Source organism: Ascaphus truei, chromosome 7 (genome assembly GCF_040206685.1).
Source record: "Ascaphus truei isolate aAscTru1 chromosome 7, aAscTru1.hap1, whole genome shotgun sequence".
In the NCBI taxonomy this organism is placed as follows: domain Eukaryota; kingdom Metazoa; phylum Chordata; class Amphibia; order Anura; family Ascaphidae; genus Ascaphus; species Ascaphus truei.
The window spans coordinates 90,009,997-90,032,747 of NC_134489.1; the positions used below are offsets into that span (position 1 = coordinate 90,009,997).

Consider the following 22,751-nt stretch of genomic DNA (forward strand, 5'->3'; position numbering starts at 1 on the left):
TGCCGTTTCTTTTTTCACTTTTCCGGAGCTCTACTACAGGAGGATCTCTTCCTTTGTCCTTTCTTTGTTTTGCACACAGGTTACCTTTCTGTTGTGATAACTTCTAATGGACGAGCAAGAGATCTTTATAGAAGTTCTGAGCAGTGTGCTATCATCTACAAACTGTGTACTGTTCTTGATGTGCGAGAACTTTAAAACAATGGTTTATCTACATAGTATTGCTAGTAGCTAGTAAAAAGAAATGAATAAAAAAACATGCAACATGGTAGTTTTTGACTTATTGGTTTTAACAATAATAGGATTCCCTACCAAATACAAAGTATGTGACACTTCTATCTCTAAAAGAAAAATGGGGCAGATGAGACAGCAACATATCTACTGCCATTCCCGAATAAAACATGCTGGGAACATGATCTAAACTTGTACAGATAGGAGTGTGTTTTCAATATCAAAATGGCTAGGGGCATTATGAATACACAACATTATCTTTCCATCCTCAAAAGAAAATCTATCCAAAATAAAAAACAATACTTTTCTATTTTTTTTTTTTAAATGAACGCATTACTTTCCAAAATATGCAGCCAATTAACACCTACAAATAATAAAGCACCGTGTTTTTTTTTTTAGGAATACCAGGAAAAATATGCTTTTTTGGCATATATAGAGTAGAATTGGTGTAAATTATTACAGCTGAAATTTATGAACAGCAGATGTGATTATAATAAATGTATACACCAAGTACCTGGAAGCAGTACTGGGATTTTCTGTTTAAATGCTATACAGCGTGCTTAGCAATATTTAACCCAACTACTGGTAGGACTGTAATTGAGCTCATAAGGATCAGAGCACTTACCTGGCCATGAGTGTCACCTGCAGACTTTCCAGCTTCAAACTTTAAAGCTAGACCAAAGTCAGCTATACAAGCAGTGATGTTGTTTTTCAGTAGCACATTCTTGCTTTTGATATCCCTTTATAATGAAAAGAAAGGTTATTATACCACTGCAGTTAGTTCTGTCCCGAAGTATCAGATGGTTGGTGAGGGAGACTGTTTTAGGACTGGTCATGATTTTATTTATATATCTACACACACAAATTGAGTCTCAACAGCACTTGGTTCTATGATCACGTGCTCGGTATTTTCCATTATTCTATTTTATTGGCTAAATCAAAAGATGAAAGTTTACATTGTGTGTGCAGCTTCATTAACACGTCGCAAAACAAAAACACAGACCATGAAAAACTCGAAAGTGCTGCAGAAACACTCCTTTTGAACCAGTTAAGGAAAACATACCTATGGGCGACAGCAGGTTTATGTCCATCTTTCAGACCTGGAATATCTTCATGAAGGTAGGCCAAGCCTCTGGCCATCGTTTCAGCAATATGACAAAGCTCATTCCAAGACACAACATTTGCCTTCAGAAAATCTGTGAGTGAGCCCTGTGGATGAAATGAAATTCACTCGTTCACAACAGTTGCTATTTGAAAAAAAAAAAAGGAAACATTTTTTTTTTATATAACGACTTGTTTTAACTGCTGAAACAGTTTATATTTATTTCACAGAACTGAGAAAATGTTTCTTTTTGATGGCCACAAAAACAGCTTAGAAGTCAAGCAAGAAATTATATTATTAAACTAAACTACAAAATACATCTACAGAATAGACCAGAAGGGGACATCAACAATAAAACGGACATATACTAGATCAAACATACATTTTATGTAGGTTTTTTTCCCTTATATATCTTGTAAACAGTTCACCAGGGGTGGGCAACTCCAGTCGTCAGGGGTCCACCAACAAGTCAGATTTTCAGGATATCCCTGCTTCAGCACAGGGGGCTCAATCAGCGGCTCAGTCGAAGATTGAGCCACCCGTGCTGAAGCAAGGATATCCTGAAAACCTGACCTGTTGGTGGACTCTTGAGGACTGGAGTTGCCCACCCTTAAGTTAGACACAAAACAAAAATGTTTGTAAAGTAGGCCTTGCATGAAATATCATGAAAAAGTTAAGTGAGGCAACATTGTTATTATCAAAGGCCCTCACCTTTTCATGGAAAGCAGTTATTAACCACAGGTCCGTGTCAAGATTAGTTCCTCGTTTTTCCGCACCAATGAACTGCAAGATATTTTCATGCTTCATCCCAGGCAGGTTGTAGACTTCATACTCATTTTGCCATGATAGCTTGTCCTTAATTATGGATATATGAACATTAGTCAGAACACACTGGCACATGAAACACATTCCATACACAGTTAAAAATGCACAGCTTCCAAATGGGAACCCCGATCTCTTCGGTAACACCCATTTCCCTTTGGTATACTGCCACAATAATATTGTTTCTTTACAACCCCATCACTGAAAAGTCCACTGCTTGGGGTTTTTCATTCAGTCGAAATGTAATTAGGATCTACTGCAGCCCCTTCCCAGAGATTTTCACAGTTACATAAAATACTTAAACTGCAAACTCATATTTGGTTTAACCAACCATAGTCTGCAGTGACTGCTGACTCTAAAGAAACCTCTCTCCACTGCTAGTTTTCAAATATGTACCTTGAATGAAGATAACATGTCTCTACAATTAGAAGAAAGTATTTGAAGGGTTATGTTTAAACATGCCAAAACAATACCTGTATTGGGAATATTTTAACAGCTACATTTTCATTTAATAACTGTGCTTTCCACACACAGCCGAATCTCCCTCTAGCTTTGACCTCCAATAACTGCAATGGCTTTAACCCCAGCAAAGGAGAAGGTGGTGGCGGGCCTGGGTCCTAAAAGAAACGTTGGGACAAACATATGTAAATTCATCTTCATTTTTAAATCTAGTAACAATTACCACAATAAGTTGTACATTTGCAATTAAATGATCTATTGGTGTTCTACAGAATACATTTGTTCAACACATTAATTTACACTAGATGTTTATGGTGCAACAAAATTAAAATTGAATAATGTAAAATGTGCCCGGAAAAAATTATTTGGGGAAGATCACAACCCCGTGTTTTTTTTTTTTTTTAAACACAATTCTTATAACAAATTTAGTCAAAGCCAAGAGACAACAAACCGACTGTTTTATATACAAAAAAGCGTATTTTATTCCAGGATGGATAAAAACTGGTAAGAGCATAAAACAAAAAGCTGGAAAGACTTGTGCAGTAACCCCTTTCTGTCTTATGTTTTTTACTAGCTGAGAGACCCGGCGTTGCCCGGGAGTACAATTTCCCACTCCCCCCTCCCCCTGTCTGTTTCTCCGCTCCCCCCTCTCTGTTTGTGTTACCCCTCCCCTGCGCAGCTCCTTTCCCCCCCCCCTACAGTGACACACACACACACACACACACACACACACACACACACACACACTGCCCCCCCCCCACACACTGTTCCCCCCCCCCCACACACTGCCCCCCCCACACACACACTGCCCCCCCCACACACACACACTGCCCCCCCCCACACACACACTGCCCCCCCCCACACACACACACACACACACACACACTGCCCCCCCACACACTGCCCCCCCCCCCCACACACACACACACAGTGAAACACACACAGTGACACACACACACACACACAGTGACACACACACACAGTGACACACACACACACACACACAGTGACACACACACACACACAGTGACACACACACACACACAGTGACACACACACACAGTGACACACACACACAGTGACACACACAGTGACACACACAGTGACACACACAGTGACACACACACAAAGCCCCCTCCCGTGTTACAGGACTCACAGCACCGCTCCTCTCTCCCGCGCGCCTAGCCCTTCTCTACTGTACCTCCTCCCGTCCGGGGAGTGCTGCGCACGCGCCCCCTCTCTGCACCTGTGAGCGCGAGCCACCGGGAAACGTGCAGCAGGGAAGGTGCGGGGCCTGTCCGGCTGAGAGGGGAGAGTGACGGCCACCGGGAGGGGGGAAGGTGCGGGGCCTGTCCGGCTGACGGGGAGAGTGACGGCCACCGGGAGGGGGGAAGGTGCGGGGCCTGTCCGGCTGAGGGGGGAGAGTGACGGCCACCGGGAGGGGGGAAGGTGCGGGGCCTGTCCGGCTGAGGGGGGAGAGTGACGGCCACCGGGAGGGGGGAAGGTGCGGGGCCTGTCCGGCTGACGGGGAGAGTGACGGCCACCGGGAGGGGGGAAGGTGCGGGGCCTGTCCGGTTGACGGGGAGAGTGACGGCCACCGGGAGGGGGGAAGGTGAGCTGCGTGCGTGCGCGTGTGTGTGTGGTGTTGGTCAGAGGCGCACGTGGTCACGGTGTGAGGAGAGTGTGCGTGTGTGTCTCTCCTCCCTGCCTGGCCAGCAGGCCAATGAGCTGTCCAGCAGACATACACACACAAACATTATTTGAGACTTATATATATATATATAGATTTAAATCTTAAAAACAAATGCAGCATGTTTTGTAATTGGATGAACACATGTAAATCATCTGTAAATAGCATACAAAAGTTATACTGTCGTCATTCTCTAACCAGGCTACTACAGATTATTGCTTTAAAATAAGCAAAGCATTTTATTAGAAGTTTGCATAACACTGAATGGGATAATGAAAAAGGTTAGCCGATAGGATATTGTCTCTACAGTATAGTGCAATCCTTATGGTATACAGCAACGTACATGTCATTTTAAAGCGTACACGCAGACTGCCATGTATTTGCATGTTACAGATTGTAAAAAATAAAATAAGTACCATGCAGAATACGAAGTAAAAAAAAATAAATCAATTCACGATGCATAAGATTACACAGGTACTGAAACAGTGTACAGGCGGCAGGCAACAGGGTATCTTACCTCTATCATAATGTGAAAGGCGTGCTTGTGAAGAAAAACATAGGCAAAAGTCATTACTATAGGTACCCACACGGAAGTGAAAATCATTCCTATAATAATTTAATGTGCTGCGGACACTGCCAGAACTACAAGAATTGCGGTACGGTGAACAAGCAATATTTACCCTTTAACGGATCTCTGATAAATCTGGTAATGCCAAAACTCTGGTAATGCCAAAGCAGTTTTGTAAACCAATTCCAAGGTTTTCTATTAATGTTTTGGGAACAACTAATAAAATTTCTTGGGAAAATTAAAAAAAAAACAAAAAAAAACATTGATTCATATTTAACATTTGTGTGTAAACAAAATAAAGATCTAAATGGCAGAATTTTTACAAGTCACGGTTACTAAAACTGTAATAGAATACATTTATCTTCAAGTTCAAATACTCCAATGTACATTTTTCTTTAGCACTTTGACACTAGATGTCACTGTTGTAATAAAATCAACAACACAGATATCTATGCACTGTACATACTGATTAAACCACTGTACATACTGGTTAATCATTTTAAATATAAATTGGGTGCTTTTTTTCTTAAAACAAATATACAAATTGAAATATCGTATCGAAGTATCGTTTTGTCCGTTAAAATCAAATGTAACTGGCTAACATGAGAACAACAGTAAAACCATAACCTACCAAAGCTGGAGTAGCAGTGTCTTTTGGTATGCTGCACCAATAATTTTGTTTTTACAACCCAAACGGACACACTGGCTGGCAGCAGCCTTATCCTCTTTGTTGCCGAAGGAGCACAATGGTGCCCAAATCACCAGGGGTATGAAAACAGGAAAAAGCTATGGCCACTGTGTGCATCAGGGGAGAAGTGCTAATGGAAATGAGATGCACATCTGCTCTGCAGCTTGTAGCTACAGTACTGGCATGTTACCAGTGACAAACTTAGCTTCCAAAACACCTATCTACACAATAAAATACCCATCTCGCCACTAACACCAGGGTTTAGTATTCTAGATGACAGCACTCCCCAGCTCTCGTTCGTGCCTCACACAGACGGGTTCATAACTGAAATAACACTGAAAATATATGGTTTGCGCCATTATTACTGATGGTGTTTTACAAATTGCATTTTCTCTTTGTAACTGTAAACAAAACTAATTTGAAAATGCCTCAAACAAATATAGGATAGGATGGGTTAAAAAATTTTTTAAAAGCGACAAAAACCTTCCCATGTACAAGGGAAATAAATAACAAGCCATGAGTGCATCTGCATGTCAACCAATAGCCTGCATTATCACGTCCTACAGTGGTTTAAGTCCAGACACGGACTATTGACAGGTCCTTTGCATGTCAGTTTAAGCTTTCTTCCTATATTAAACATGAATTCGCCACAACTTTCATCTGCTGTATTAAAACGCTTGTAAAGCAAGCACAAGGAAATACAGAACAAGAGAAACCAGCTGCTTCATCTGTTTGGACTCACAGTCAGACCATGTTTACTTATTCTTCATTGTGAAGCTGGCTGTGGTTGTAAATCAGACAATTAAGGACATGGTGAATAAAAGTGTGACAAAAACTCTCCACTACACAAAGTAAAAGAAAAGATAAATCACAAGTACATCTGCGATAGTTATAGAAGCAAACAATATAGGCAATATTTCCTAAGCTATTTACTATGCTATTCACAAGACAACTTTCAGAGCAGGAAGATCCCTTCCTCTTCACTTGAGGGGTCTTATGTAATACCACTGTTTAGTAAATATGGGCGTCAATCCCATGGAGGTAAAATGTTTACTTATTTGCTGCTTCTGGAAAAATTAGTCTATTTTTGGGGAGACGTGGGTTCTGCTTAATTAGAATGTTATTTGCCAATTATTGTTCTTTTCAGTCTCTAAACTAATTAAGCTGCCACCATTATTCAAACAATTTAAAGAGAAATACACCGTCTAGATGAACAATATCCCATCACATAGAACAATTTACAGTTAGTCGCAAAATAAGTTAGGTTATGGTTGTAAAAAAAATTAAAAATATAGGTGTTGAGGCATTAAAAAGGTGCAATCTCACCGGAACGCAAAAACAAACTTTGGCAATATAATGCAACAGGTATTGGCTTCTTCAAACAGATCGAACAATGCCAAGTTATGAGAAGGCCGCTTTTAGATTTTAATTTTATAATTATTTACCAATAGAATTTCTTATGTGCTTCCGATTATGGGAGTTTGTGTCATTCAAGTGTTTTCTGACCCTTTATGCCACCTGGTCCTCACAGCCCAAATTATTCTAGCTGTTGCACTGTGTAATAAACCCCCTCTCACATAAATAAAAAGGCAATTAAGATTGAATCCCTTAAATACAGGATATCTATTAGTACAGGAGGCTAGACTAGGACGCGTGACCATGACGTCACAAGGGTAGGCCTCACTGTGATTGGCTCACAGTGTCACGTAACATGGCAGTTGCTCGAAAATACACATTTCTTTGTATTTCCACCAAGCTGCCGCACCAACGCCGTCTGTGCGTTGGCAGTGGATACGCTGTCGTAGGAAGACAGGTAATTTTCATTGCCATGCACGCGCTTAGTATAATACAAGCCTAGCTCGTACTCCCTTTCTTTGAGAGACAGGAAGACGGGTGGTGTTGCAGGGAACAGGTTTCTTTCTATTAAAGTTTTAAATGACACCACAAACTCTGATTTGTGAAGCTATAAAATGTAAACAGTGCCTAGCAGAAAATGTCTTTATTAGGTATACAGAAATCTATTCATGCAAAGTATTAAATTATTGATAAAGCCTATAATGCGCTTTTAAAAGGTGTTGTCGCACTTGGTCAGGGTGGTGAGCTAAAATGGACACAAATGTGTATATATGCACACCAACGGCCAGAATAATTTAGTCTGCAGTGTACACTGTGTAAAAGTTACAGCCCCACATAGCAAAACATTCATGTGCAACAAAAATCAACGCATTCTGTCATGTTAAAACCTTCTTTGAAACATCTTTCATTCGTAAAAGGTACAGTGGCAAGAAAAAGTTTGCGAACTCTAATAATTACAGATAGTTTTTCCATAATAACCTTGAATCAAAAGCAGTCTTTTCTTAAATACATTAAATATTAACCAATTCCATGTCTTTTGAAACAAAATGATCTATGAATTTGACAAAGAGCAAGTCAGGGTATGTGAAAAAGTAAATGAAACATCTAAATTAAAAGGGATAATTAGAATCAGGTGTTTAAATAATTAGGGGGATCTTCAGGTGTGAGTTTGGGAGGCCCCACCCTAAAGATCAAAAACTTTGCGAGTTTTGTCTTCACACGTGTATGGAAACACGTCATGCCATGATCAAAAGAAATCTCTGAGGACCTCAGAAAAGCAGTTATTGAGGCTCATCAACCTAGAAAGGGTTACAAAACCATTTCTAATGATATGGGGCTCCATAATCCACTGTCAGACAAATGGAGAAAGTGTTCAAGACCACAGCCACTACCCAGGTTAAAGACCACAGTCACTCTATCCAGAAGTGGTCGTCCTACCAAAATCTCCAAGAATAAACCGTCAAATCATCCAGGAAGTCACAAAGAACCCCAGAGTAACATCTAAAGATCTGCAGACCATTCGCGTAAACTATCAGATAAAGACTGACCAAGAATGGTTAAGGATAGCCAGGAGTAAACCACTGCTCTCTAAAAACAACATTGCTACCGTTTGAAGTTCGCCCAAGAGCACATTGATGATTCACAAAACTTTTGGAACAATGTTCTCTGGACAGACAAGTCAAAGGTAGAATGTTTTGGCCTCAATGAGAAATATTATGTTTGCTGAAAACTAAAACTGCATTCGAACAGAAGAACCTCATCCCAGCTGTCAAGTATGGGGGACTGTGATGGTTTGGGGCTGCGTTGCTGCCTCAGGACATGGACGGCTTGCCATCATTCACACAACGATTAATTCTGCATTGTATCAGAAGATTTTAGAAGAGAATGTCAGGCCACCCGTCCGTGAGCTGAAGCGAATGCATTCAGCACGACAATGATCCTAAACATACAAGCAGATGTATAAAAGAAAAAAAATTCTGCGATTCAGAATGGCCTAGTCAAAGTCTGGATCTACATCCCATCGAAATGTGACAGATGCTGAAGCGAGCTGCCCATGCAAGGAAGCCCTCAAATGTCAACGAGTTGAAGCAGTTCTGTATGGAGGAATGGGCCAAAATTCCGCAAACCCGATGTGAGATACCGCCCAGCAGTTACAGGAAACGCTTAGTTGAAGTTATTTCTGCTCAAGGGGGTAATGAATCTAAAGGTTCACATACTTTTTCACACATGGATATTGAATGTTTAATCATTTGTGGATAAATAAATGTTGGAAAAGTGTCATTTGTTCAATCAGGTTATCTTTATCTATTAGGACTCCGATTAATATCCAACAACATTTTAGGTTTGAAATGTGACAATCCTCAAACTTTCTCACCACTGTATCTGTAATAATTTATTTTGGATGAAAATGTCAAAACCTATTCCTTATGCTCAGAGTTTTTCCCTCCGCACGATTGTCTTCAGTGATGCAAACTATTTTAAACTCTCTAATTTACGGTCAAGATAGCTGTACACGGGAAAGGTAAAATTCACACAAGGTAGCCCACTCGGCCAAAATAAAACTTTAGTAATAAAGAGGGGTAAACAGCGGACTACAAAATATACAATGAGTATGGTTACTTCAAAATCGAATTAAAAATCGGGAATATCGCAGATTTCACTAAAAACATCACAACATACCATGGAATATATTATACATCAATGAACACTTATGAATATAGAATGCTTCAGTAATATTTTGCATACAAATCTTTCTATAAAAATAGAGAAACAGGCAAAACTTTTTTTTTTGCAATTTATAGTGAAGGATGAAGTGAAACTATACTGCACTTGTTTAACCAGCTGGAACAGACTGAAATGGCTGTGTCTGTTAGCAATGTGTATAAACTCTGAATTCTTTGAACCTGTTCTTTGAATCTTTCATGTAATGGAAGGACCAACAAAAAGGCATATGAAGTGTAGCCGTACTTAAAGCAGCAATCCCTCCTGGTTCCAGAGATATTTACCAGTGAAGTTACTAGTGCAAAGGTAGCCAACTCCCAGTCCACAAGGGCTACCATGTTGTCAGGATGTCCCTGCTTCAGCACAGGTGGCTCAATCAACGTCTCAGTCTTTGACAGCCACCTGCGCTAAAGCAGGGATATCATGAAAACCTGACCTGTTGGTAACACTTGAGGACCGAGTTGGCCACTGCTGTACTAGGGCCTCTCCCATTCAAGGGAAACAAGATGATGTTCAAATCTCGTGGGACATTTAAACCCCCTGGAGAAACCAGGAAGTAATGTGAATAAATCGTTTGGAGTTGCTGCTTCATGCTATACTTAAAGTGTTAGCTATCCGACCGGCTACACGACCGTGATGTCAGCTGTTGCCATTGCGATTCCTGCACTCCGGTGCAGACCACCAAGGGAAGGCAACAGGGGACGTGGCGGAGGCGTGGCTGTGAGCGGTTCGCCCTCATTGGCTGAACCGCTGAGGTCACGCGGCGATCTCCAAGAAAGTAAAAATCCTTTGATTACCGGCGTTCGTGACCGCTCCAACGCTCTGCAGCGCAGTCGCGGTCACAACCACTATGGGCACACGTGACAGACTGCATGTACTTGCTACGACGCGTTGTGATGTCGCAGTCGCCAGCAGCCCTATAAGCGCAGCCTTACTAATCGTGTAGTTCCATGGCTTGTAGTCAACATGCTTTTGTGAATAAACAGAAATCCTGCAGATCTCAACCGGAACTAGGGAATGTGGTGTACTGCAGGTTAGATACGCAAATCACCTTCTCCTAAAGAAGTCCTAAAACAGACCAAAGTGAACTCATGGCAGCGGCATTTAAAAGTGGTCATCGGGCAACTTAAAACATATTTTTTGGCCTTTTAAATGTACGACAACTGAAAATTGTGGAATGTTTTTTCAAGTTGTTTCCATTGTTCTTAAAAGTTATATGTAATCATTGGAAGGGAAAAAAAATAATTAATGACCATAAACTATGTGATGTGCATTGTCCTGGAACAGGATTCTCTATTTCTGTTCCACCTGTTCCCTTCTTCCCCCCCCCCGTCTCTCCCCCTGCAGCTCTGCCTGCTAGCCCTTTATTTGGATGTAAGTTTTCACTGCAGCTTCACTCCTACTGCAGATGGGAATGGATACATTTGGATACTTCTCTATTCTCCAACCTGCTAGAATTGGTTGCCGTGACAACCCCTTTAATTCCCCTAGTCAAATGGACTTTTCCCATACTCCCCTGTCTGGAAGCGAGGTTGAAAAAAGACGTACGTCCATCAAGTTCAACCTATGCTAAATTTAGACAACAGATACTTTATCCTATATCTATACTTACTTATTGATCAAGAGGAAGGCAAAGAAAAAACCCCATTAAGGGGAAAAATAAATTCCTTCCTGACTCCAAGAATTGGCAATCAGATTAATCCCTGGATCAACATTCTTCCCATGTTTACTTAATTGGTATATCCCTGAATAACTTTCCTTTCTAAAAAGATGCCCAATCCTTTTTTTGAAAAAAATTATTGTATCTGCCCTCACAGTCTCCATGGGTAAAGAATTCCACATTTTAACTGCCCTTACTGTAAAGAACCCTTTTTTTTGTTGCTGTGAAATTTCCTTTCCTCCAACCTAAAGGGATGGCCCCGAATCCTTTGTACTGTCCTTGGGATGAATAGTTCAAAATAAGTAAAATGGTTACTTTAGGGGAATTAAATCTTTCCGATGAACTAAACTATATATTATATAATTGTTTGCATCTTTAAGAAATTTTTATTTTATGAAACATGTCTACTAATACTTTCTACAATTCTATAGTGCGGGGAAACAGCCTCCAGCGAGGAGAATCCAGCTTGTGCAGCCAACACAACAGACAAACAATTTCTTCAAAGTGCAGGTCTCCTCAAAGACAGAGATACAAAGTAAAGCTCTACTAACAAGTTCATAATGAAGATCGCCATTAAATGTGACAGCCAAGAACAGTGAAACCACAACATTATGGGCCCCATATGGACCTTTCATTAGGGGGAATCAAAATCTTTCCGATGAATTAAACTATAAATTATATCAATGTTTGCATCTTTAAGAAATGTTTCATAAAATAAAAATCTGTCTATTAATACTGTACTTTCTAAAATTCTGAATTCTATTTAAAAAGTGCTGAATTTTTACACAACGCCTATGTTATCTTGAAAACACACAGTAAAGCCAGGCTGGCAGTAAAATGATTTTTTATTTTTCTTTAAACCAGCCGCATTGTTCTCATTCTTCGAGCTAGCCCACTGACGGAAGCAGTTACCACACAGCCTTATCAACAGGAGTTACAGTGAACATAATTCCCACGCAAAAGCAGAGTGTGTTGAGTAAATGTATTGGCCAAGTACAAACCCTGAGAAAAGTAACATTATCTGCACTTTCCACTCCATGTTATTGTTGCGGATAGATTTACCTTGAACAAAGTTATGCAGCAATATTAAAAATATTTTTGATGTAGATAAATGTATTGTATTAAATTGAGATTCCCTACTGGTCGAGTACATTTTCTTTTATTAAATACCATTTACAAAAATAAATCCTCATGGCAATAATTCATCTTAGTGATACACTCCTCTGTGTTTTAGAGCAGCGGTGCGCAAAGTGGGGGGCGCGACCCCAAGGGAGGGCACGAGACTGACAGCGGAAGGGGCAGGGTTTACAGAGGCCTTGCACGCTTCCCTAAGGCACTTAAATTAAATGCCAGGGGAGCTGTAGGGCCTCTGTAAACCTGACTTACCTTGGACGCGTCGCCATGGCAACGTGATGTCATGCCGCCGGAACTGAGGTAAGCAGGGCGGGGGAGGGGGGGGGGAGCGGAGAGAGGGGAACCGCCTGCAGGGGGGCACAAAGAAAAAAAGTTTGCGCTCCCGTTTTAGAGGTTTGGGGCATAAATTAAATGTTTGTTTTTCAGTCCTGGTCGGTGACTACATACCACATTAAATATATATAGCGTATGACTATTTATTGTAAAAATGGGGTGTAGTTAAAGTTAGAGGTTCAATTCATTCCATGCCCATGACTGCAACACAACTGGTCTTTAAGAGGTACAATGATGAAACGACCCAGGTGGCCAAAACAACCGTATAGCAAAAAACACTTCCTCCACCCCCCCCCCCAATTTTATATTTGTGTGCACGCATGTATGTGTAGATGTGTAGAGATATATATCTATATACATGTGCCTCAATTTATCTAGCCAAAGTTGTACAACAATAAAAATATGTTTGCTTCTTCCAAGATTCCATTTTGGCAGCAAGTGCTTACACAAAACACCTTCCTGGATAAACAGTGTTTCATAAAACGTTATGTATGTTTATATGTTAAGCGCTTTATTTCTACTTTTAAGGCACCATCCCCCCCCCCCAAGCTTTGCAGTAGGAAGACAGATTAGTAAACCCCAATGTATTTAAGAAACTAACCCTTTAAGTAATGGTGTGGTGCAATTTTCCAAAAAATAGGTTTGCTTTCTGAAACAAGGGGTTTAAAGTGTGTGTATATATGTGTGTGTGTGTGTGTATGTGTATATATGTGTGTGTAAACTACACCATATCTTTGTGCATATGCACGCTAGAATCTACAAAAAAACAAAACAAAAAAAAAGGATACGAACTTGCACTCACCCTTGCATCCAATCAATATCTATCCATACATATATATATTGAATCAGTACTCCAAAAAAGTATCAAGAAAATTTTAAATTCACGTTTTCCTTTTGGTCTCACTGTGCCAATTTATGATATATTAAAGAAGAAACTTGGTGAGACCAAAAAGAAAATGCGAATTCGTAATTTTCTTATTGATATTTTTGAGTGCTGATCTAATATGTTTTGAAGTGAAACTTCTTTGCTGGCACTGGCACTGGCACTGGCACTGGCACTGGCACTGGCACCCACAAAAATCTGATAGGGGAAAAAAAACCTCAGAATGGTCACGAAAATAATGACGGAAGTGAGCGACTGCGCAGAACCAGAAGTGACGTCATTTTATTTTGGATGTCAAGCATCCAAAGGAAGTCAGAAGGGAAGGCCCCAGAGACTACAAGTCCCAGCAACCCGTGCTAACCCCCACCACACAGGTGACTGACACACACACACACACACACACACACACACACACACACACACACACACACACACACACACTAAGTCCTAATAATAGATATAAACATATCCTACACAAAATATGATACTTTTTCAACATTTATCAACAAATGATTCAACATTCAATATCCATGTGTGAAAAAGTATGTGAGCCTTTAGATTCAGTAGCTCTTGAGCAGCAATGGCTTCAACCAAGCGTTTCCTGTAGCTGCTGGCCATTCTCTCAACGGTTTTGAGGAACTTTGGTCCATTCCTTCTTAGAGAACTGCTACAACTCAGTAACATTTGAGGGCTTCCTTGCATGGACAGCTCACTTCAGGTCCTGTCACAACATTTCGATGGGGTTTAGATCGATACTTTTACTAGGCCATTCTAAAACGCAGAATTTCAACTTCTGCAATCATTCTCTTGTATATCTGCTTGTATGTTTATGATTGTCTTGCTGCATGACCCACTTTGGCTTCAGCTCACGGACGGATGGCCTGACATTCTCCTCTAAAATCTTCTGATACAATGCATAATTCATGGTTGTGTCAATGATGGTAAGACGTCCAGGTCCTGAGGCAGCAAAGCAGCCCCAAACCATCACACACCCACCACCATGCTTGACGGTTGGGATGAGCTTCTCCTGTTCGAACAGTGTTTGGTTTTTGCCAAACAACGTTTCTCATTGAGGCCAAAAAGTTCTACCTTTGACTCATCTGTCCAGAGAACATTATTCCAGTAGTCTTGTGGATGATCAATGTGCTCTTTGGCGGACTTCAGATGGGCAGCAATGTTCTTTTTAGAGAGCAGTGCTTTACTCCTAGCTATGCTTCCATGAATACAATTCTTGTTAAGTCTTTTTCTGATCAGTAGATCAGTCTTTTTCTGATCGTTTAGTCATGCACACTCACATTAGCCCATGCGAGAGTGGCCTGCAGATCTTTAGATGTTACTCTGGGGTGTTTTTGACTTCCCGTATGATTTGCCAGTTTATTCTTAGAGATTTTGGTAGGACGACCACTTCTGGATAGAGTGACTGTGGTCTTTAACTTTCTCCATTTGTAAATTGACAGTGAATTAGTGGAGCCCCAAATCTTGAGAAATTGTTTTGTAACACTATCTAGATTGATGAGCCTCACTAACTGCTTTTCTGTGGTCCTCAGATTTCTTTTGATCGTGGCATGACATGTTTCTATACAACCTGTATGGTGATGACCAAACTCACAAAGTTTGTAGTCTTTATACAGGGTGGGGCCTCCCAAACTCACACCTGAATATCTACCTAATAATTTAAACACCCGATTCTAATTATCCCCATGAATTTAGCTGATAAAAACAGGGTTTCACTTACCTTTTCACATACTCCGACTCTTAATTACTCATTGCTGTCTGTCTAATTCACAGATCATTTTGTTCCAAAAGACATGGAATTGGTTAATATAAACCCTAAGCATATTTTTTTTTTGAAAAGAAAGAAAAAAAACTCCTTTTGATTCAAGAAGGTTATCATGGAAAAACTATTTCCATAATTATCATTGGTGTTCACAAACGTTCTCACCACTGTATATTAGGCTATGACAAACACAAATATGGTAGAACAGACATGGCAGCAGTAACTATGTGTAATGTACCAAGAGAAAATGGACAAAATGTTTAAAAGATGGCGGCCGTCGAGCAGTCAGGCTTAAGTTGGCGCAGGTAAAGAGAAAGTGGGGGTGGGGCTTAGCTAAACCGCTAGCTTAGAAGACCTCACCCATATGGGCTGCTCCCACTTTAAGTGCCCCAGGGGCCACGGCCTCTGTTACATAGCAATTATGTGCCCGCTCGTCGAGAGTGATCACACGATCAGGACATCACTGAAAATGCAAACAGAAGAGGAATGGTGGCGAGATGCCCATGCCATCTACTCTAGCAAAAAGTCCATGACGTCGCCAGTATGTCATTATGCCTATGGCGTGACAGACCTCATGGTGATGTAGCCAAGTCATGGTGCACACAAAGGGTTAAAGCAGGGGTATATGGGAACGAAGAAAAAAAGGGGGAGCAAAGGATTAGAAGAAAACACACCTATAACAACAGTGCTGAGATGACCTAATAAAATACTGATCAATATCCTAAATAGAAGTGTGGTATATGAATTAACAATTGTTGGTAGTCAAATACTCACACGGCCCTGTGTGAGCAAATGTATATAGGGGTATCTTGCAGCTAGAACTTCTTCTTGTCCCAAGTGGTTGGTTAGATTCGGATGGGAATGGGGGGAGAGGTTAAAATGGTAACAACCATATATTACTTACACGGCCATGTGTAAGCTCAATCCCTTGAGAGGTTACTGTGGTGTGCCTCTGATAGACCCGTCCGCGGTGATGCCAGTGGTACCGTGTACTCAGCTGCTAGCAGGCAGGATGTTGAATGGGGGTTCCCCTTCACTCATTCACACGTTCTAATCCTCCTTCCCTCCCGGTTCAGCAAACGGGGATGGGTGAGGTAAGATGATAGCAGGGGGTCAGTGGTATTCTTTGTATCTGATTAATTCAATGATCACATTTGAAAGTAAAGTCGCAGTACAAATTGATAAACCAATTATTATAAGGAATTCATATTTTCGGATGCAGTCTCAGTAATAGAAAGAGTAATGTCCCAGTCTTCCGGAAAGCCAAAGGAGAGCAAGTAGAAGTCCCAGTGGAAATCCAGGCAGGACACAGCATGCGATGACAGGAACAGGAGGCATAGAGTACTGGAGTAGTACTTTGCAAGACACAGGGCAGATAGCAACTGCCTGCTAGCAGCTGGAGTACACGGTACCACTGGCATCACCGCGGACGGGTCTATCAGAGGCACACCACAGTAACCTCTCAAGGGATTGAGCTTACACATGGCCGTGTAAGTAATATATGGTTGTTACCATTTTAACCTCTCCCCCATTCCCATCCGAATCTAACCAACCACTTGGGAAAAGAAGAAGTTCTAGCTGCAAGATACCCCTATATACATTTGCTCACACAGGGCCGTGTGAGTATTTGACTAACAATTGTTAATTCATATACCACACTTCTATTTAGGATATTGATCAGTTTTTTATTAGGTCATCTCAGCACTGTTGTTATAGGTGTGTTTTCTTCTAATCCTTTGCTCCCCCTTTTTTTCTTCGTTCCCATATACTCTGAGGGTGTGGATACCCCTTCCTGGGTTTGAGCAGAGGAACTTACTGCAACTCACGGATTCCACTGTGAAAGCCCACATGTAATGGTTTGGAATAAGTATTATACTGTACCCTCCACCCTGTACTAACACCCTAAGGTAAGCGCCCGGTTTTTTGTTTGCACTTTAAAGCAGGGCTAGCCAACTGCAGTCCTGCAGAGCTAGTAACAGGTCAGGTTTTCACATCATCCCTGCTTCAGCACAGGTGGCTTAATCAGTGGCTCAGTCAAAGACAGGGCCACCTGTGCTGAAGTAGGGATATCCTGAAAACCTGACCTGTTAATAGCTCGAGCACTGGAGCTGGCAGCCCCTGGGTTAAAGGCTATCCGGCAGTTTGTCTGGATTTAGTTTTAATAAAGAAAACACGCATCCAAAACGTTTAAAGCTGGGCCAGATTTCAAAACAAACATTGTTGTTGATTAATTGAAAAGATACATCCGCCACAATTAATTGGGGGAAAGACCGGGCAATCAAATCTTTAGAGAAAACAATAAAACATGATGGTATTTAAACCTTTATCACATTTATTTTGCACCATAACAGAAGTAAGTAGTTTAAAGATCTGATGGAGAAATACTCACACATCTGCAAATCAGAGAATAAAGTTCTAAATGTCAAGTTAACGCATCTTGAAGAATATGTAATTATATATGTGCAATGTTATCTTTACGTGAGTAATGCCTTGTCTATTTGCATATATTGATCTGTAAATAGGACAGAACCATTTTTAAACAAAGAAGAACTCTTAAAATAAGACATTTAAATAGCTCATTGGCATGCCATCTCTCTCAGGTAGAGTAAATAAGGTATAAGGAGGCAATTAAGTTGCTTGTCACATTGTAAAAAAAAAAATATATATATCTTTAGATATTTATGACATTAAAGATATGCAACTTTAAATCTTAAACACGCACACACCTTTCCATTCAAGTATAAATAATCAAATTGCCAAACACAAACATTTTCATAAAACTGATCATTGAAAACATACCTGTGTTGGGACCAATACTGGTGGATATGCCAGCTTGTGATGTCTGTACATCCAAAACGAGAATAGCACTATCACTGCGAACCCCATTATAGGCACCAGCGAGTAAAGCAAAGTATTGAATAAAGGCGGCTTAGGCGTGACAGGATTTGAGGTGGCTGTTTAAAGACAAAAAAAATATATGAGCAATTAATAGAAATTCTCTGTACACGTCTGTTCGCATAGGTAACATACTCACAACAGCCATTCTATTCTGATCACAAATACCTCCACTTACATATAATACTGCCTTAATCTCGTCTTAGGAAAGTGAGAAAAAACAACTCTCCAATGAATCTTCACTGACTAGGTATGTGATCTCTATTTTACAATATGGAATTGTTGTGGGAGATATACTGTAAATACGCCACAACCATTTTCCTTCTCACAGGTTGAAAAAGAATGTTTGCCAGAAAAACAAATGTCAGGGGACCAAAAATGGTGACTTGTTGATTTAAAGAGAATTAAAGAATTACTGTTGGTAAAACAAAATCACATGAGGGTTAGTAGGGATGGGGGGGAGGAGAGAAAGCAGAACAGCGGAAAAAAGTATAGGCAGACAATGTAAACTGTGTTGGAGTATTCATTTTGGGTTTGACAAAAAAATTGGAGAAAATTCCAGTACCATGCGTTCTGCTCTATTTTTCAAATGCAAGTTTTTGGAACGGGAATTTTAGCTGAAAGTAAAATATTGTAAAGTACTAATGCACACTTATCATGAAAAGTATTGTTAGGGCCAGCCTTATGCTTTGCGGGGCCCAAGGCGGCATATTTGGCAGCAGTAAGTTATGGGGACTTACCTTGACGAGCGGCCCTCCTCGAGCAGCGTCATGACATCACGTGGCATGTGACATCATTTTGCCATGGCAACATGCCATACGACGTTGCAGCGTCATTTGACTTCGGTCGCCATGGCAATGCGGCGCTACAGGAGGCGGCCCACTGTGGAAAAGGTAAGCCCCCTCTCAGACACACACACAAACAGCTGGAGGGGGCACGGTCCCATCTCTAGCTCGCCCCGCAGGTCGGGTGGAAGTTGGATTACGGCGCCGACAGGAGGGAGCACGGGGTCCCAAAGCCAGCCCTTGTATAACTGGATTTCTCTACATGCTAGATTATTTCTCTACAGCATCGATGTTTCAGACACGCTTGTGTCCGTCATCAGGGTTACTAAATATAGAACAAAATGCACCTTTAAGCCTTTTGACACAATTAGACCACGGGAGAGGTAGGGGTCACGTGGTCAAGACCAGCCCCAAGTGCCGTGAACGGAACTGGAAGGGACTACACTTTAGTTATAAATCGCATTCACTGCTGCATCTCTCCCTAGAAAAGGAGCATTAATAGCATGATGTACCATGTACGTCATAAGACACCCTTGGCGTGCCAGACCACATTACCGACGGGGAACCTCCTATGGGCAATGTAAGGGTTTAGCCATAAACCAGTGATGTTATACAGCCGTTCTATACATTTGATTGGCGAATAAATGTTTTAGGGGTAGGAGGAAGGGAGAACACAGCATGGGGAAAGAAAAAGCCTTGAGTGTCAATATAAAGGTTAGGAAGACTGTGGGGAAAATGTAGCAAAATGTTGCCTCTGTGTGAGCCACTATAGTCAATGTTACAACCAGAAACAAGAAATAGAAAAGAAAACAAAGTATGATAAATAGTATGGTAAGTAAGAGAAATTACAAAAAAATGTGAAGGTCATAAAAAAAGGTGTGGGCAAATGACAAGATAAAACCTGCTGTGCTAAATAATAAAGGCACCGTTCCCCCCAATATGACCTTTTTTGAAAGTGAGCTCCATGTAATTAGCTAAGATTGATTATCAACCTAATTTTATATATTTTAATTTTATATTTAAGAGAGGCCAAAAGCCTGCAGAAGTGTTCACATGGCAACTCCTGTTGTGAATCATCACATTCTCCACTCCACCAGGTAGCACAGAGCCGTTTTCCATGCAAAGTACAAACTAAGATTCACCAAGCGCTGATAAGAGGTATTAAACTTTCATGGCAATGCTACACCATATCGAAGCTTCATAATACTTCGGCAGAAGGGCATCATCAGAAAAAATAGTTCCTGGCTTAATCTTCTCAGATAGCGTTCTGAGGTTTACTAAGGTCCCCTAGAGAGAGGGGCTGTGCAGCCATATTCATTTTAGGGGTTGGGCCCAAAATTGAGGAATAAAATAAAGACCGTAAAAAAATAAAAATAATCAGTGAGCAGATAAAAATAGATACCACATTATACAGTATCAAAGACAAATGTAACAAAATGTAATTGAACAAGCTGTAGGAATGCTTTTTAAAGGGAGTATGAAAAATACAAAAATCACAGAAACATTGTAGAAAAAAAGAAGGCTGAAAACTCAATTTAAAAATGTTAAAGAGGAACATAACCTACACTGGCACTAAAAGTATTCATGTTTCTGAACAGGGTTGTTATCAAACAGTTTGTTCAAAACTGTATTTGGGCATGTGGGCATGCTGGTTTGGGGTGACCACAGTAGCAAGAAGAAATATTTCATCTGACAAAAACAGACAAGGTTTGGATATCTAATAAATTACTTCTAAGTGGCAGCAAATCTTTACAGAAGTTGAAGGTCAGAATGCTTATCACCAAAAAAACAAGAACGAATTGTAAAAGCCAACGCGGGACTTTAGGCTGTGGCCATACTGCGCAAGCAGGTGCGCGCCTGTTGCCTGAGCAATCTGTAGACACAGATCACTTGTGTGGCGTCACAGGGCTGGTTTGCCCTGATTGGCTCAAACGCTGTCGCGTGGAAAAAAAAAAAGTCTGCTCAAAATCCTGCTGCGCCATCACGCGCTGCATGGCCGGACTGGTGCACTTCAGTGCATTTGTTCATGCCGTGCGTGCCGCCGCCTGCACTATGCCTTAACCTTGCGGAAACTCAAAAAAGGAAAAAACTAATTTAAATGCATAATTTCTTTTGTTATGTAATCAATAACTATTACTTTTGTTGTTTTTAATTTGTAATAATGTGAAACTTTGCAACACCATATTTTGGCAACACTTGCATACAGTGCATTGGAAGGGTTTTGCAATCTTATTAACATTCAATGGTTGTAAGCAAGTATTTCTGTCTAACAATTTGTTGGCTAAAATCATTGTTTTTTTATTCTAATGATAAAACACTTTTGCCAACATTTCCCCCCTTCTCTCTTTAGCTAGGATAAATGCAGATAGCAAATTCTCTGTTCTTTGTTTAATTAGCTTAATCACTAACGTCACATTTACTTTTGCTGTTTATATTTGGAAGGCAGTCGTTTGGTAAACAGGATTTACATATGTATGTGCTGGGATAATTTTTATGCACATAGAACAAACATAAAAACGAAGAACTTTAATGAAAACATGGCATATAGACGACAGCACCGTTCCTGCAAATTCTACTTCTCTGTATTACGGACAATTCTGCATACTAGCATTGTGAACAATGGAAAATAAATGCCTTCCTTATCTTATTAACATTAGCTTTACTTATTCTGTACCCTGCCTGTGTGACTAATACTGGTGATGAAATGCCCAACAGCAAACTTAATTTGAAGCCACATTCACAAAACATTTCCTGCTGTAGTGCTCATGGTTAGCAGATTCTCTTCTTCAATGGACTACTCAGTACTCCAGCGCTTCTCAACGTGCCACTTAAAAGGACATTTCCAACTAGCATCATACATTGGAATTGCAATGGAATGAATACATCAAGATTATGAAAATTAACAGTATCATATAAATATCCAATGCCATGTAAAAAACATTAAAACATCACAGCAACATCAGTTTTCTTAGGGGGCGAATGCCTTACCTTTCTATTGTCTCAACATACATATACCTGCACAGAATGTTATTGTCTTCCCTGCCACATTGTACTGCGTTGCAGAATGTCAGGCCATACAAGCAAGATAAATTATTCCAAAACGGCAATGATCAAGTATTACACACTTTTTAAAAATAACAATGGCCGCCATTTAGAACAGGTGTAATTGTAGTAAACATACAGGGTTTCGCAATGAACGGTGTGAACATTAAAAGGAAATAAAGGCAATTTGTCACCACGACCATCTTAGTTGGATTCAAAATACAGGAATTTGACCATTATTGCTACAAATCTCACTGCCTTCATCGCTTAGGAGACAAATATACAATTAGTGTGTAATGAAACAGCTCTTTGCTGCAAGAGGTGACACAATTTTAACCGATATTCCACAGCAATGTGCAGTAGATCATTCCAGGAATACATATGGTACAAATGAAACAGCAATACAAATTATCTGCAAAATAAATAAATATTAATATGATGCCAATGGTATTTTTACAGTAAAATAAAAATCCAAATATTTGGTTAAAAAAATGTTTTCAAACAGGAAACAGTCTTGCAGCAAGGGAGCCAAAAATAAATAAATTAAAAAGAACCCGTACCAGATTGCATATTTGACAATGTTATGCAATATTAGCATTTGGGAGTGA

General features: G+C 40.4%; 1 protein-coding gene across 3 annotated transcripts in view; it reads right to left on the minus strand.

The window, feature by feature from the left end:
• Nucleotides 1-22,751, minus strand: part of ACVR2A (activin A receptor type 2A) — a 74,723-nt gene that overhangs the window by 11,818 nt on the left and 40,154 nt on the right. For 2 of the 3 annotated variants that reach the window (XM_075609437.1, XM_075609435.1), the window contains exons 4-9: nucleotides 18,221-18,375; nucleotides 4,819-4,842; nucleotides 2,626-2,769; nucleotides 2,042-2,185; nucleotides 1,292-1,437; nucleotides 854-968 (exon numbers count right to left, since the gene is read on the minus strand). In XM_075609437.1, the coding sequence (XP_075465552.1) occupies nucleotides 854-968; nucleotides 1,292-1,437; nucleotides 2,042-2,185; nucleotides 2,626-2,769; nucleotides 4,819-4,842; nucleotides 18,221-18,375 (728 nt within the window). The remainder of the gene's footprint in view (nucleotides 1-853; nucleotides 969-1,291; nucleotides 1,438-2,041; nucleotides 2,186-2,625; nucleotides 2,770-4,818; nucleotides 4,843-18,220; nucleotides 18,376-22,751) is intronic. The other variant, XM_075609436.1, reaches the window with a different exon arrangement.